This window comes from Ursus arctos, unplaced genomic scaffold, assembly GCF_023065955.2.
Source record: "Ursus arctos isolate Adak ecotype North America unplaced genomic scaffold, UrsArc2.0 scaffold_3, whole genome shotgun sequence".
Classification (NCBI taxonomy): domain Eukaryota; kingdom Metazoa; phylum Chordata; class Mammalia; order Carnivora; family Ursidae; genus Ursus; species Ursus arctos.
Window position 1 is genome coordinate 42,419,332 of NW_026622985.1, and position 18,339 is coordinate 42,437,670.

The 18,339-nt window shown below is 34.3% G+C and overlaps 1 protein-coding gene across 2 annotated transcripts in view; it reads right to left on the bottom strand.

The window, feature by feature from the left end:
- VWDE (von Willebrand factor D and EGF domains) overlaps positions 1–18,339 on the bottom strand; it is a 65,134-nt gene that overhangs the window by 21,620 nt on the left and 25,175 nt on the right. For both annotated transcript variants that reach the window (XM_026506617.4, XM_044386828.3), the window contains exons 8-17: positions 17,189–17,406; positions 16,864–16,937; positions 15,003–15,273; positions 12,588–12,796; positions 11,491–12,455; positions 8,593–8,729; positions 4,880–5,035; positions 4,655–4,759; positions 2,988–3,102; positions 799–1,049 (exon numbers count right to left, since the gene is read on the bottom strand). In XM_026506617.4, coding sequence (XP_026362402.2) covers positions 799–1,049; positions 2,988–3,102; positions 4,655–4,759; positions 4,880–5,035; positions 8,593–8,729; positions 11,491–12,455; positions 12,588–12,796; positions 15,003–15,273; positions 16,864–16,937; positions 17,189–17,406 — 2,501 coding nt within the window. The remainder of the gene's footprint in view (positions 1–798; positions 1,050–2,987; positions 3,103–4,654; positions 4,760–4,879; positions 5,036–8,592; positions 8,730–11,490; positions 12,456–12,587; positions 12,797–15,002; positions 15,274–16,863; positions 16,938–17,188; positions 17,407–18,339) is intronic.

Consider the following 18,339-nt stretch of genomic DNA (forward strand, 5'->3'; position numbering starts at 1 on the left):
TAACTTCAGTGTATGCCCCAGAAATTGTGATAGGCGTGTATGTTTATGTGCAACTAAGACCAGCCCATGAGTTTTGCAAAACAAACAAAAAACATATATATTTAATGTAAAAGAGTATTTTAAAAGATAGTTTAATGAAGTAATTTTGCCAACTTTCAAGAGCATAGCCAAAATATAAATGCTGGGGATAATTTTTAAAAATGTTACAAGATGATCAATGAATTTCTATAATGCAAGCAGCATAAAAACACTCCCATAGGGTGTAAAGCATTTAGACGGTCACCTGAGTTCTCTTAAAATACAGAGAGTAAACAGTCACTTGAATTATCTGGTTAACATGACATAGTACACTACTGCGCTTCATACCATTACTTTTGTATGAGTGTGTCCCAAATTTTGAGTGAATGCAGTGCATAAAAAACAGTATTAATAGCTCATGACTGATAATATCAAAAGAATGGTCAATAAAAAATGACTTTACTTGAAGAAAAAGGGTTTAATTATCAATCTGAAGATAGATCTTTCAGAGAGGTAGACATGAATACATTCTTTATCCTTATTATAGTTAAGTACAGGCGAAAATGATCTAGGAATTAGTCATTTAGCTCTGTGCTCTAGACTTGAGACTGTCCCTAAGATTTTAAATTCTGACAAAAACAGCACTTTGGCAGTTTAATTTTCCATAAAATGTTGAATAATTTAGTTCCTCTGCACAAATTAAGAATTATATTTTAAATTTAAAATAGATAGCAATATTGCTAATTAATTCAGTGGCATTTATGTAATGATAAATATTACCATAATCGTGACTCTTGTTTCAGCATTGCAGTCATCGTTAAAACGTAAAGTGAATTGCTGTGGAGTTTGGGACTCTGTTTTCCACGTGAGAAGTCCTGTAGAGGAAACATTTGCTCCCTCAGGACCTGAGTCCAGGGTAAAATGGATGTCAGAACCTTCGGGATCCAAGGCCGTGAACTGGTACACAAAGTTCTCCCCCAAAAATGTCTGTAATTTGTTTTGTGGTACTTGAATCACCGGGGGTTGGTTGTCTGTCACAGAGAAAACATTTACTTTGTACTCGTGTAGAAAAAAAAAAGGAAAGTACAATTCAAAGAGCTCCCACTGGAACATTCTGATGAAGTTCGACCTCTGCTAAAACTTCCATTACCTACCTTGGCTCTTTTTTTTACATTTGGAATAAATTCAATTGCATTCTTAGAAAATGTAAAAGTAACTGACAGGTTTAAGACTTCAAACTTTGCTACGAGAGTGTAAAAGCACTTTGAACAGAGCATAAAATACATAAACACATTTGCATTCCCCAGACCGGATGCCTTGCCTTTCCCGCCTGAAATTACTTCTCAATGTCCACCAACTCAACTGCTTGCTCTTTCACTCTCTCTTCTTCGTCCTTTACCCTTTTCAGCTTTACTTTACTCCTCGACACCTTTTTTCTTTATTTCTCCTTTACTCTCCACGACGGGTTGTTCATTTGACTCCCCTGACTTCCTCACTGTACCTGTCTCCCCAGTTACTGGAGGTCATAGAGTCATAGCAACCCTCTGCTCCTCAGAGGTCTTTCTAGCTGCCAAGCTCACTTGCTGGAATGCTGGTTATTTCAGAGGACAGAGAGGGCTCCCTTTGTGCTCAAGTAATGTTTTAAAACATGTTTTTATATTGTCACTTTAAAAAATGTCCCCCTTCCTTGCCAACTGGTTTAACAGAGAGAAAGAACAGCCTTTTTCATTGCGCTGGGCACAAACACACTCCACTTGCATCAACAAAGCACTAATGCCAAGAGAATGTAGTTCGGGCTCCCATTCTGCCCTCATGTATCTTTACACAATTTACTGATTTCAATTTCCTTACCCCTCAATATGGGAAAGTTGGGACAGATGATATTTCCAACCCCTTGTATCCCTGAACATTGTAAATCTATGATGAGTCAGTCATACCAAAGCCATTAACAACATAGACACCAATTCAGAAATTATAGTGTGTTTCCTTTGTGTCTTGCACTAAATTCTTCTCCAAATTTTCATTGTCTTCCCATAACAGCCCGTGAGTCTTGCACCTGAGCAATGAATCATCTGACAAATACTCTCACACAGTCATGAAATTTGTATATACAGTAATATATATATATAGTGATGCTACAAAGCTCAGTATAAATATAAGGCTTTATGACTCAGATAAAATTACATGGGGACGGCAACAGGGAGTAATTATATTTTGTCGTATTTTATGATGCCTGGTCTTTTGACTGAGGAAAGAGAATGAAGAAACATCTATGTGGAATTACATATAGCTGTATTTAAGGAAGTGAAGAAATTATATGGTACATGGCTATGATGTGGGGTGTTTTTTCCGGGTAGGACTAATATCCAGACATTATCTGGACCCACTATTATACTCATGGAGTCAAAGAATGGTAGGGCTGAAGGCACTCAATAGATTACTGAGTCCAGGTGATCTTATTCAACAGGTGATGAATGCATGGCCTCTAGAATTTAAATAGCTAAATGTCTTGTCACAAAACTAAAAAGAAGTGAGGCTAAGAATAGGATATAGAGCTTTGGTACCAAAGTAATGTTCTCTTTCCACTAAACCCACCAATGTTTACTGATGGATGTTTATGTACTTACATAGTACTTGAAAGCCTATTTTGTTAGTAGCTATTTGACTTGTACAAACTGTGTGTAACTGAATTAACCATTCCAATTTCTTCCATTAATAATTCACATTTGCTTTCAGTATCAAATATTAAAATAAAATCCCTACCCTATTGTAGTATAATCATAGAAATTACATAACATAACATTTCGAAAATCTTATATTACGTTCAAGAAAAGTAAATCATGCAGTTAGAAAAAGATCCTAAACTAAACACAGTGTTCATCTTATAATACATTTATGTAACTCATGGTTTAAAATCACTTAAAAATATCTTGTCAAGGAAATATTTGGATTAATAAAGATTAACTTACTTTCTAAAAATGACCAAGTAAATTTTGAAATTTTTGGTCTACAAATCAAACAAGGGCTGATAGGATTTTTATCTCCTTCAATGTAGCAGAGCCCATCAATAATGCAAACATTTTCCTAATGGAAATTTTAAAAAGAGAAAAACAATTAAGATGTTATAGTTAGTGTTTAGGAAAAAAATGTACATAGAAACTAGCACCATCTATGTTGGTGATTCCAGTGAAAGCATATTATAAGTCTGTTTTGGTTAGGAAACATTTTTTCATATGTCCTAATCATAAATGTATGTTAGAAAACAAATCATTCCCTTTTTGTGTAAATGCCTTTGGAACTGATCAATATGGAGGGAATAAGAAAATACATATATAGCTTTATCTCTGTGTAGCATTATAGCTTATAAATAACACGGAAGAAAACTTGTCTTTTCTTCTTGTTTTTTGTTTGTTTGTTTGCTTGTTTGTTTTGTTTTGTTTTACTACTAACTCAGTCTGGAAATGCTCTATTAATAAAGCAATGAAACAATTTTTCCCCTGCTCAGCTTATAGAAACACATCAGTTTATAGCTATTTTCCCTTGGTCTAGGAACCCACTATGTCCTCTGAACGTGGCGGAACTGAACCAGAACCATGATATAATTATCCACACTTGACAATGGATATCCTTATACAAATTGTAGAAAGAGAGGCTTATCTACAAAGAAATAATGTTAAACGTAGCAATCATTTTCAACCCGGGAACACCAAATTTTGTTCAGCATATATAAACTTTGCCCATTTGACAAAATCTCCTCTGATGTCACTTAGAACACGACACAAAAATAAGAACAGAATAGCTCCAACAATATAAAACAATTGTGAATTATAACATTTTAAAAGTACCTATCATAAAACATGTGGAAATGGAATATTTTGGGGAAAGTAAAAATCAAACAACTTTTCAGAAACAGAAACTTCTTATTGATGTGATCTAATTGCTAATCTCAAAGGAAGAAAGATTTAAAATGTAAAATAATACTTTAAAATTTATCTACATAAATATTATTTGATATGCTTCTCAGTTTTAAAGAGCCAAGTAATATTAGATCCATGGTATCTATTACATCAGCAGCTGGCATGTGAGAGAGCTCTGTTGATAAACCCAACAGACCGGAGCTGGATGAATAGGGTGTGGCTGTGAGGATTCAGCTCTGGCTGGGCTCTTCTGTCATCCGTTCAGCGGGGGAGATTTGCAAGGTTCAATGAACTTAGTTGCCACAAAAAAAGCCCCTCCCTGTAGAAGTGCCAGCTTTATACATTTTACAAGCTCCATCCAAATGCACACCCTTAGTTACAAAGATTAGTTAACTGTCGAGAGACATTGTACCAGAAAATTATTACTATTTAAAAAGGAATATATGTAGGAGTTAAAATTCAATCTGAATCTTCTCTTTTGAATTATTTTTAAGGAATAAACAACCTGCCACTTCAAAACATAAAAGGTAGAAACCTTCTCTTTGCCATTTCAACAACAGTTATGGGCAGAGTAACAATTTTAGTTAACCACATATAAACTTGAGAAAGTCTTTTCTCTATTAGTATTTCTGATATGAAGGTGAAAAAACTAATATGTCATTAAGGTAAATGAAAATACCTATCATATAAATGTGAAAATAAGTGAAAAAATTGCATACCTTTATAGTACACGAGTCCTTACCATAGAGACCACAAACTTGACAAGCCCCATCATATATGATCATTATTCTGGGATTACTGAACCTATAACCATCATTAGATACCTGTAAGATGTAGTTTTATAATAAGATAATATATTCTAAATGTAGCTTCATAAATTCATTATGAAATGTTAATATATATTTACTTTGTTTATAAATATGAGAATATCTTTTCTTTTTTACCTTTAATTGCCACTTTGCAATTGGTTTCTCACCCATCAGATTCATGTTATCAGACTGTTGATCATCAGGGGGCAGCTGACAATCGATAGTTCTGCTATTTTGAAAAACAGTATGCGTGTAGACAGCTTTTCCAAGGACCCATTTACTGTTATTATACTAAAGGCATAATGAGAAGGCAATTAACCTCTGTTTAATTAAGGAAATTCCTTGCTAGTGAATTACTCGTAATCAAAATATAAATTTTAAATGTATGCCTGGTATAATGGAATATATACTAAAGTAATAAAAGTGACATCAACATTGAATTTGATATAGAACAATGAAAACCATATATGCTTAAATTTGATGTAAACTGCTTCTAATGCCTCACGCATTTCCTGTGGGTTCAAATCAAAGAAGTTACCAATATTGGTCATATATAATGAATCACCATATAATAAGTTTTACAGCAAGAGGAAACACATTTGACTATGTAGTTGAAACACAATGGATTGATTTGCTGCCCAGAAACTCATTTCTCCTGCAAAAGCTCCTAACCTTCTACTTCTACTTCAACTTGAAATTGCTCTTTCTATCTGGTTCCCAGAACCCTCTCATGTTCTTATATGACCCATCTTCCTGACTACACGCAACTGCTCTGGGGTGGATCTAAGCTGAGCCAATGCTTTGATTACTTGGGCTATTTTAACTTTGTACCAGAGGGCAAGTTGGGCCAGTCTGCTTCTGATGGCTTGAGGTGCAAGACTCAAAGTTATGGAGCTGTAGGTGGCTGTGTTTTTCACAATGTGGTGAAAGCTAGTATCTAGTAAAAGGGGAAAATGAAGCCTATAGAGAAAAAAAAGAACTGAGACAGATAAACACACACACATACAAATGCAGACATACTGAGTTTTCATGTGTTCAAGTCCCAAGTTCAAGTTACTCCTGAGAATTCAGCAATGACATTCTAATCCTGATTCTGTGAAAAACGTACTGTTTTCATAAATAAATACCATTTTTGCTCAAGGTAGTTCAAATGAATTTATGTAACTTAAAATTTAATTCTAACCAGTTCACCCTGTTAAATAACTCAGTGGCATATCATACTTAACCTACACTTAAAGGATTATTTTTCAGTATAAAAATGCATTGGTGTCTGAAGAGGAAAAGCCAGAATAATTTTCTGGGTACTGGTAACTACATAGAAAACTAAAAGGGCATATTTTATTAACAATATTTTGATTTACAATTTTTAAAAAATTTATGACTGTGGAATGCTTTCAATTGCTCCGAAATGATCCAGGAACATCCTGATGCTTCTGTACTGAGGGTCAGCAGGAGATGGAAAAGAAGGCAAGAACATGCTTATCTGTGGCCAGCAGAAACGATCTTGTTAAGATTTGATAACTGAAAGATTAGGCCACAGTAGAAATCTCCATGTTTAAGGGGGTATGTACAGTCTGGCCCAACAGATAGGTCAGTTCAGTGGTCCCCCTCTAGTGGAGTGGGACTGACAAGAATGTCTTGGGGTAGTCATGATATGGACACTTAGATGGATACAGGGCTTTGTGTATTGAAATGAGACTTCAGCCAATGACTGGAAGTACAGAAATCATTTCCACCCATGTTTAGACAAGCCTACCCCAAACAAGGAATAAACAGAGTTCTATTTATTTTCCATTCATCAGTATTTTGTATCTGTATGTGCTGAGGGCTTTCTGATGAAAAAAGATCCAGAAGAAAAGACAGACAAATAAGATAACTTTAATATCACTGTAACCAAGATTCAAATAAAGCTTAATGAGAAAGAAGCCACTGACTCTAACACAGTCAAGGGAAGCTTCTCTTCCTGAAAGTAGAAGAGGAGACTGCTATTTGGATTCTGGGAGCAGAAATGGAGAGTGCTACTCAGCACTGGCTGGAGGGAATAGCAAGTGAAAGGCAGGGATGCCTGAGACAGCATGAGATTTTAGTAGAGCATATGCAGGAGGTTCAGGTTTGCAAAAATAGACAAGAGCTAGATCACAAAGGGCCATTCATTTCTAGGACAGCTACTTGGATTTAATCCTGTGAGTATTTAAAAATTGGATTCTGTAAAGTCCTGGCTGCTTTTCTAGTGGGGAGGGAGTGAAAGAAAGGATTGGGTGCTTGCATCTCTAGATAAAAACTTGTTTAAAATCACTGCTGCAAAAGTAGAAAAGAACATCTATAATATGCTACCTTTCATGCAAAAAGAAGGGATTTCTCTGTTCCTTTGTACAAAAGAAATGCAGTAAAGATAAACCAGAAAATAATGTGAGTGGATACCTTCAGGGGATAGATGGAAATGGGATGGAAAGAAAGGGTAATGGACAGAGGTACAGATGATAAGAGAGTGACATTTCTCTGTGTGTATCTTTCGTATGGTGCAAACCCTCAAAACCATGATAATACTTCGTATACTTTCCAAATAAGTAAATAGCTAAAATCAACCACAGTATGGAGGAAATTCAAAGTGGAATACAAATATTTCAAAATAAACCAAATTGCATTACAAATGAAATGCATAAATATCCTGAACAGGGTGCTAAAGAAAATTGCTAATCTAAGTAAGTTTGGTTTGGGCTAGTGAACATTGATATTTCTTTCTGTGGTTCCGTATAGTGTGTTAGAGAATTTCATAGTGTGCTTTTTATCAGATGTTTAGAAAAAGGAAGTAGTATGAGAATAAATATCACAGCAAATAATATATCTGAAAGTAAATACAAAGTGTACTTTTTCTTTCTTGGCAAATCACTTAATGGTAGTGTGAGGTCATACAATTTATTCTGCCATGAACAATATAATGTCTACTCTCCTGAGTAATACTAAGTGAATAAAATTATACATATATTCCACTTTCTACTGGGTGTCTTATTATTTCATTGGGATTAAAATATTTCATGGTTATTTAGAAAAGCTCTACTCAAAAAATCTGGAAATAAGCATACTTTTCTTGTATAATGATTTGATAAAGACAGATACAAAAGTTATTTCCTTCTTAAGTTCTCAATCTCAGGATCACATTTGGCTTTAGCAATTTAGAGAAAAAGTAAACAGAATGCTAAAATGTCATTTGCTGTTTTAAGTTTTCAGCTTATCCAAGTAGGTACTTTCAAAGAATTTTCCTTAAAATAAAAATCCACTTGAATAAAGAAAAGGAAGCCCATATAAATAACCATCAAAATAAGGTATAATTTGATATACCAGTGTTTAAAGTGAGTGATCATGTCTGTTGTTTGTGGTCCAAAGAAAGAAAAACATTATTTTCTTTTTGAAATCCATACTAAGGGAAATATAAAGGATAAGTACAATTAATCTTCAACTTTTTACTTTGTAAAGGGAACTGTTCATATCCCTATGCTCCATAAGTCGTACAGACTGTGTTGGATAAAAATGATCTCCATTCTTTGTGGTTTTACATTTCAATAAATACAGAGGCTTGCATATCAAGCTTAATATTATTTTAATTTCTTATTATGACTGGAATACTGAACCAATACAGCAATAAAAATTATATAAAATAGTTTAATAGAGTTAACAAATAAGGAAGAAGCTTTAAGGTCAAGCAACTTAACCATTTTCCTATTGGGCTCTCTGTGGATAGGACATCCTTTGGGACTATGTTACTAACTGACAGTCCAAATTAATCCAAGATAAAATTAATCTGAATAACTCATAAACTTAATTGTTTTTCAACACTAAAATTAACATACCTGCAGTTTAGTAACTTCACATTTAATTGAAGGTGATTCTTTGAAGCCTTGACCAAATACTCTCACTGTCATACAATCATATTCTCGAATATTACAGAATCCAGCATTCTCAAGTTCTATGATTTCAGGAGCCTTGTCTTTGGAAAGAATGACAAAACAAAGCGGACAAATTTTCTTTAATTCCAGAAAAATAAACTAATTATTTTCAAGGTCCAAATTAAAAGCATATGGAAAACAATATTTTGAAGTCTACTCCAAATATTAGTACATTAATTAAACTATTAAATAATAAGGGTAGTCTTGTGTTAAAAGAAGTGTGACCCACCATCAAGCCAATAAAAATACCATTAAAGATACTACCAGTGCTCAAATATACAGGTTTAATTAATGTTTTAATAATGTTTAATACCAATTATTTACAAGTATTAAAAATTACTTAATTTTTGTTTCAATAATTTTTACAATTAATTAATGTTTTAATTAATGTTTTAATAATGTTTAATACCAATTATTTACAAGTATTAAAAAATTACTACTACAATGACCTGTGTTTTATTCTTGCCATTTTGGTTTGTGCCATAGAGATGGGTTATAGAAAAAACACTTTGTAATAAAGTAGTGTAATTAGCAATGTGATGTATTAAAATTTTTTAAAATTCTTAAACAGTAAAACAGTTATAAAATTTCATGAAACTGTTATTAATGTTTTTATGTATTATTGCTATCCTACATGCCACCAAAATCTTAGATGTACTTTCAATCACAGGAGAAAAAAATCCTCCTAGCGTCAGAGTTAACTTATCTTCATATAGTTATATCTCTGCTTCTCGTTTTGGTAAGATAACACATTATCTGTCTCCGCAAGATCTGGTTGTCAAATAGATAAATGCAGTATATAAAAGTAACTGAGTCCTCTAAGTATTGGCAAAAATCTAACTGAATATAACTTTACTAGCAGTGAAATATAAAATCATAAATTCTGTACTCAGAACCCTAAAAATGTTTATGAAAATTAAAAATATGTACTTGTTAGTTTATTCTTTCATATTCAACAAATGTTAACTGAGCAATTTCTATTTTTCTGGTGTTATTCTAGGTACTGGGGATATATGAACAGAAAAAAGTCCCTGCCTTCATAAAACTTACATTCTAATATAGGAGGACGAAAAATAAACAAGTGAAAAATAAATATAAAGTGTATTGTATAAATGTTTTCAAGACTATGGAGAAAACTATATATTAACTCTATGAAGGGACATAAAGACTATGGGGTTGTGTGAAGAAAACTACTTTATTTTGAATGACCATGGAAGACGTCTCATACAATATGACATTTGAAGAGAGAAGAGAAGGAAGTCCATCATGAAGATATGTGTTGGAAGAATGCTCCAGTGGGAGGGAAAGTAAATGCAAAGGCTCTGAGGTAGGAGCAGGTTTGGCCTCTTTGAGAAACAGCAAAGCAACCACTTAAGAACACTGGGTGGTGGGGAGGGGGGAGCAGTGAGCTGTGGAGAGAATGATAGATGAAATTCAGTGAGAGAGAAGGCTCCAATTGCATAGGGTCTTCCAGGCCATGGTAGGGAATATAGATTTTACTTGGAAGGAGAGGGGGAGCCACTAGAGGGATTCAAGCAGGAGTACTATGATCTCGTTATCATTTCAAAGGGGTCACTTTAGCTGCAGCATGGAGAATAAACTTTGAGAGAATCTATAATAATCCAGGTGAGAGATAACAGTGGCTCAGACTAAGTTGTAGCAGGGAAAGAGATGAAAGTCATTGAAGCTAGAGCTGGATTTGCTACTAATGGATTAAGCATGAGGCATGAAAAAAAGAGGAAAAGTCAGAATGTCTACAAGTTTTTAACATGAACAGTCAGTGGAGTGAAGTTTGCATTTACTGAGATGGCAAAGTCTGCAGATGGAAAAGGGCGGGATGGTGGGGGCAGAAGGAAGGTCAGGAGTTACTAGTTACTAGTTACTAGTTTAATGTTTATTTATTTGAGAGAGAAAACAAGAGCAGGGGGATGGGCAGTGGGAAAGGGAGAAGCTGAGCAGGGAGCCTGATACAGGTTTGATCCCAGGACCCTGAGATCATGACCTGAGCTGAAGGCAGATGCTTAACCAAATGAGCTGCCCACGTGCCCCTCAAATTGATTTTTAAACATTTCTTTCTCTTATGGGGCACCTGGGTGGCTCAGTCGGTTAAGCCTTCAGCTCAGATCATGATCCCAGGGTCCTGGGATCAAGTCCCACATCCGGTTCCCTGGTTGGTAGGGAGTCTGCTTCACCCTCTGCTCATCCTTTCTTTCTCTCTCTCTCTCTCTCTCTCTCTCTCTCTCTCCCCCTCCTCTATCTCGCAAAAATAAATAAATAAATAAATCTAAAAAAATTGTTATTTCTTATATTGAGATACAATAGTTTGCCCTATCTAGGTGGACTAGAGAAAAAATAAAGCAAACTGGTAAATTAGCAGAATATTAGAAACACATTACTCAAAAAACACTAAATTTGAGTTCTAGAAAAAACAATTATTCTCTACAACCAGAGGGACGAGCTGCGTGCAAAGACCCTGAGGTCAACAGAACTCGGCATTACAGAAACCAAAGTGGGTAGAGTGAAATGAGTGAGGGTTTTGGTTGTAGGGGATGAGTTTGAAGAGATACTGCATGCCTTATAGGCTTATGTTGTGCCTTATAGGCTATTACAAGTACCGGAGCTTTTACTCTGAGTAAGATGAGATGCTCTGGAAGAATTATTACTGTATCGATTAATTAATTTGGGTTCTTTTCCTTATATAATCTGAATAAACCCTGTTAAGATACTGAAGGTAAAAAAGAACAAAGAATTTCCATAATCAAATAACATACGCAATATCAGAGTTAGAGAGTACCCACTCACCATGTGAATCACTGCAGTCGTAGGAACTAAAGCCTGGGGAACATGCGCACCCCCATGCCATACACTGCCCATTGCCGCTGCATAAACTGGGGCATTTGAGTACGGAGAGAATGTCTTCAATTGACTTGCTGTATCCTTCTGTGTTATATTTCCCCTCTTCCAAAATTCTCTTTTCACATTCATTTTCTAACAGAGCCACACCTGCTTCTGCCCAGCTAAGATCATCTTTTAGGAGAACATCTTTAACACACATATCTACAGCACTGTCTAGGCTCTTGCCCAGAAAGGCAAGACAGTATCTTCCTATACTAGAGTTGGCAAGAGTCTGCTGGCACAGCGTCAAAGTGCCGAATTCGGTGAGACCAGAGGGTGTGGGCCATGTAGGGACAAACTCCTGGTGGACATCCTCAGTATGGTCCTCAGGGAAGAAATAAGTAAATTCTTCTAGGTCACTTTGGCTGAGACTTTGGGAAGCAAGTACAGGCAGAAACTCATAAACGTTTTGCCGTTTCCATCTGTTTTGTGGATCCCGCCTCATTTCCTGGCTGTGGCTACCCTGGTCCTGTGTATGTTTCCCATTGTTCAAAGTTTTTGGTGCCTCTTGTTTTTCATTTCCATGATGTTTTTGTAAATGTAACTCCAGTTTTGTTAGGTTCACATGCTTTTTTTCTTGAGGAAGGAAGTTCAAATTATTCTCTTCTCCAGATGTATACTCATTTATCCCTCTGATAAGAGCTTCTGAATTAATATACTCAGAGGTGACATCTAGTTCTGGTATCAAGAAAGAGAATTTGACATGTTTGACATCTTTGCAACCTGAAACAATCTCTTGTTGAGAAGCACTGCCCAAATGATCAGAAGGATATAATGAATTAGTGTCCAATGAGCAGCTACAATAGGATAGCTTTCCAGGTGACGGCAGAGAAACTGGTGTTGTGTCAAACATGCTTTTCCCTGGCAAAATCCTTCCAGGTGAAAAACAGAAAAGAAAAGTAAATTGCACAAGAACATTGTTTCTCAGTAACGTGTTGCAAAAAACACAGAGTATTGTGTCACCACTCAGTACAGTAACACATGAAAATCACTTACTTTCTTACCTCCATTCATTAATAAAAGCAACACAATTATCAAAAGTTAGATCAATTTTTATCCCATTTTTATTATGGAAATCATTTTCTGGGTTTTCATCAAAGGTGCCACAAAGTCCCAAAGTGTTTCTGTAGTCTAGGCTAGGGGCTCTGATTGTTAAACTCATGCCCCATTCACTAAGATCAGCACGGATAAATGCTCCAGAAGAAAACCTGATCTGAAATACAGAAATACAGAAATAAAAGATGCTTAAACAATATTCAATATGGATTAAGAAAAAAACCTATTATTTGAGAAGAAACAAATTCCTTTATTCTTTCAATATAAAGAGAGAATACCGATTTTCTTCAGACTACAATTTTCCTTTTAATGCTATGTGTCAAACCAATGGCTTTTGCACTTTGCTGACTTGAAATTTGATCTCCATATGGATTTTTTATTGCAAAATATTGTTCAAGCTCCTTTCTTTTTAAACTAAGGTGAGGTATTTTATACAATCGAAACAGCTATAAATGTTTAGGATAATATATACCGAGTAATGTCTATGACAATAATTAAATATGGAACTAGACTGCCAAGTAATTAATTTATGCAGATAAATATAATTCCAGAGGAATACATATTCCTGTGGCTAATCAACATTCTCATCTTCACAGCAGGCAAACAGAGTCAGAAGGCAAATTATAACCAGGGCATACCTGGTCGGGGAGTCGGAATGAGAGCAAGGGTTTGTTGAATTCTCTTAACAGCCTGTATCATCTGTGATCCTCCTCACAGACTTATTAATGCTCCCAGATCAGGGACTTGAATGTCAAGAAACTCTCTATTCTAAAAATCGCTGAAGATACACCATGTATGTTTGTTCCTCTGACTCCTTACCCTTTAATTTTCTTAAATTTAAAAACGGCACTTTTTCTCTTTATAAAAACGGTTAAGTGCTCATTCCCAAAAACTATTTTAAAAGCAAACAAACCTTACATTACTATTCAGTCTGGGCTAGTTAATGTTAAGATTTTGGTGCAGATTCTTCTAAAACTGTTCCTCTACATCATTAATATCTTTGCCTGTCAATAAATACGATCAACTCCAAAATTTTTGTGACTAGACAGTGTTCTATTATGTGACATCACTCAACTTAGGGTTTTAGTTAAACTAAAAAATTCATCATTGATTAACTGTAACTTTTCCATCTTAGAAGGAGAGATGCAATGAACACCACTGGGACTCTGCATATACTTACTTATTATGGTAAACTTTGAGAAGTAAGATTTCTTGAAAAATGACATGCGTAGGTTGTGTGCATGCATTATATATATATCCTTTGGAAAAACTGTAGCTACAATTTCTACTCTTGCCAATATTGTATGAAATGTTTAATCTGCATTTCTTTGATTACTAATGAAGTTGTGGTTTTCATGTTTTTGTTGGTTATTTATACTTTTAGATATATTTATCAGTTTTCTTTTGTAAATTGCCTGTGTATATTATTTGCTCATTTTAATTGGAGTGCTGATTATTAGTGATGTATAAGAGTGTTTTTTAGGGTCACCTGGCTGGCTCAATCACTAGCGTCATGGAGCTCTCGATCTTGGGGTTATGAGTTCAAGCCCCACGTTGGGTATAGAGTTTCTTAAAAAGAAAAAAAAATGGGAAGATTGAAAAATATTTTTAAAAAGGAGTATCTTCTATATTAACTGTATGTTTTATATGTAGCAAATATTTTCCCAATTTTCATTTGCATTTTGGTTTGTGAGGATGGAATTCAAATACATAACATTATGTTTAAAAATTCTTGTTTACCTCAATGTTATAAAAACATTCACCTATATTTTCTACTACTTTCATTTAAATTTGAATCTTACACACCTAGAATTTATTTTTTTGGAAGATGAAAGGGAGATGACATTATAATATAGATCGTTAGCTTACACACACGGACTATTACTTTAAAATATTAATGATCTCTAATCTTCTCCATGTGCCTACCAGCCTATTCCTGAGGCAGAACCACCTGTACTCATTTCAAAAATTGGCTAACTACTCCTGAATATTTATCCTTAATTATATAATCTCTGTGTAATACACCATTTATTAGGTACCATCAAAAATAATTTGTAGGAATAACCCACCCAGTTACCATACTGAAATCTTAAAATAAGGATGCTTAGATTTGACAAAGTCTTAACTATGTTGTGTCTATTTGTGTGTGCTAAGTAAAAAAAAAAAAAAGAAAGAAAGAAAGAAAAAAAAAGTTGTTCCTTCTAAGATCAGTGTTAATCAAAAAGCTATTTTGGGGGGAAAAAACTAATATTAAAAAAATGATAGTTTCTAATTTAATAGAGATGGAAAAAAGTTCAGACTTTAATTCAAAATCTGTAGGAAAAAGAGGAAAATTACTTTTAAATGTAAATAATCATACATACTGTGACTTTTCTTCCTAAGTAGGATTCACTTATCTTGATATTGCTGGTTACATCTTGGCTCTTCACAGATAAATATGGCCGTGATTCATGTAGCTGACCACTGCACATATCAAAAGTAACTACATCACCTTCTTCTTTGGCAACAAACCCGCAGTTACATGACACAGGATAGTGAAGGCTTCCACAGTCCCACTGGCGTACATGGACTTCAAAATCTCGTGACATACTCTTATAAAGCACAAATGTTCCGGTCTTGAAATTATCATATACCCTATCATTAACAAAAATCAACTGCATTAAGAATTGGTACAAAATACCACAATAACATGTTATAAGCAAAAAATGGGTGTTACATTTATTTATACACATTCAATATATTTTGATGCAAGAATGAAAAATCCATATTTCTAATAGCTTACAGATTAGTTTTTTTTTTAAGATTTATTTATTTATTTGAGAGAGAGAGAGAGCACATGCATGCAAGGGGGGTAGGGGCAGAGGGAAAGGGAGAGAGTCTCAAGTAGAATCCCCGCTGAGTGCGGAGTCCCATGTGAGTTGATCCCACCACCCTGAGATCAAGACCTAAGCCCAAATCAAGAGTCTGATGCTTGACCAACTGAGCCACCCAGGTGCTTCATATTAGTTTAAAGCACAGAAGGAAAAAAAGTAGTGACAAACACCTTATCTCACAACTTGTTTCTTCCTTTCACCGCTTTGGTCAACCCCTGCTAGAGCCTTTTCCTCCCACCCCTGCTGTAGTTTTCTTCATAGCACCTATGTTCCTCAGATACACTACACATTTTATTTATTAATTGTGCATAAATCTCTTTACCTATACAGAAGTAAGCTGCACGAGAGCAGGGGATGTTTGTTTTATGAACTGCCATACCCTCAGCATTGAGAACAGGGTTGGTCACTTGTTGTACAATTAATCTTGTTGAATTATAACCAATTAAATTAATCACCATTAAGCTTTCTGGAGGTTTTTCCACTAAAACTTCTAAGCTTTTCATTATAACCATAAAGGATTCTTGCATGTGGGATCAATTTCTACAACTTTTCAATACTTGCTCAAACTTTTGGAATATCATCTGTTATGGAGTGCTTATCTATTTGCTCATATTGAATAATTTTACTGACAACGATCACATTAAAATTTTTTTAAAAAGAATAAGTTACCTTACCTTACATCATGAAGACAATTTTGACTCAACAAAGGGTATTCTTATAATTTTCTTTAGGGACATCTTAAAATCATATATTCCCCAGAACAGTATTACTGAGTTTAAAGCCTCGTATGCTGGTATTAATAGCAAGATAGCTTAGATTACTTTTTGATCATTTTGCCCATTTTACTTGCATTCCAAGGGCAGATATGCCAGTATTCATGATGGCTACAATAGTTTTCCCCTGAGTATCCTTGTCACGAAATAGAAATGCTTACTTTTTAAAATAATTATAATGTGTTAGTCTAATAATCTTGCCTAAACCTTCAAGATTATTTCAGTATCAAGTGGAAATGCAATATAGTAAATATCTCTAGAGCAAAGAACTTAACCATTGTTAAAAATAACTAAATGATCAAGTTAAAATGACTGTTCATATTTGTAAGAATCTTCATTTCTACAAATTCAGCCTCACAACTAATCTGTGTAATCTGCCAAATTTTAAGGCAAAAACACTCCACACAAATAAATTAGTATTTTGAAACAAGTCAGTAATACTCATACATGTCTTCCTTTCTAATCTTTCCATGAATAGGATGAAGAAATAATAAAATAGTAAGATGTTTAAAACAAAACAACAGCAAAATCCAGAAGAAACCAAAACTACTAAAAGAAAAAAACTTTCAGGAAATTACCTGCCATCAAATGTAATTATATGTGGGTCAGTAAATGAATAGCAGTAAGCAGTTGGGACATCCTTTACTTTGATCTTAAAAGCAAAGATATTTTCGGTAAATATTATCATTAATTGTACTTAGTGATACACAATAAATTGCTTAGCAATCTCAAAGACTTTTCCATTAATTACTGTTTTTACCAGTTATTGAAATTGACTCATTTAAAAATGGAAAAAAATGTATTAAACAATTTTGAAATGAAAAGTGTATAAGATGTATTGATTAAATAAATATATCTTTTTTAAAGCTCTAATTGTAGAGGCATTTTTTGTAATTTGTCAACCTGGATGCTGTCTGGAATGTAGGTGTTCCACAGGAAATCCTCATGAACTATAGGTTCCACTACAATGTTTGTAACTCTGTCTCCATCTCGAGAAAAATCCGTCACAGCAGTGTAGTACACAAAAGCATGGCTACACGATCCATTAGCACAGGATGATGTCCTTTGAAGGGCCACGTGACAGGAAGACAGTGCCAAATTTAAGCCTCGCTGTTCTTTACCTATTTCGTGAAAAAATACTCTGAGAATTTTTTAAAGGAATTATACCAACCAAAGCATGTAATAACTTGATTAACATGGAACACTGAATTGAGAGATGATTCTTCTTTTCTCTCATTTAAAAAATATGGATGTAATTTTGTCAAATAAAAACAAGGCTACTGAACCCTACCTAATCTTTACAAATAATGAATCAACTTCAATATATACATATGTATGTACATACACAGTACTATTTTCAATAAAGTTATAAATCCATGTGTACCTGCATAAAATTCAAAAGCAATATAGAAAATTTATCGTGTTTCTGTAAGAAAATCATGATTCCACCAAGAAACATAATTTGACGTTCTTTCTGCCTAAGAATCGTGACTTGGGTCCAGATATGTCTGTAATATTTCACAGGGTTTGTACTCATGTTCTATCCATTGTTGAACGATAGCAACAATTATTGGTATAGATGATTATTGGATCATCTTAAAAATAGAAAAGTTAAAATAAATTAAGTAATTCCACACCAGTAATAAACTCTCTATAGCTTTTTGTTTTCCAAATGTCCAATATATTCAGAACCTTGAGATGCTCCCTTTCCTATGGAATAAAGAAAAAAAATAATAATTTAGAAAGAAAATGGTAACAGAAGAGAATAAAAGGAACTTTGGGAATGTGTAACTAAACAAAACAGATAGATTGTTCCAAAAACCGGCAACCAGGGAAGTTTGCTCTCATATCCAATCAATGATTACAAAATCCTTTTGAGGTCCAGAAAAAAGCAGCAGCTATTAAAAACCTTCTATCTTCTTTTCTTCCACACATAATTTTCAGGTATAAAATTATATTGGTCTGACATAGAACACTGCACTAGACTCCAAATTCCTGAAAAAAAGAAAGTTCCTCTTCATGCATTTTCCTCCCTAGAAATACATACTGTTCCT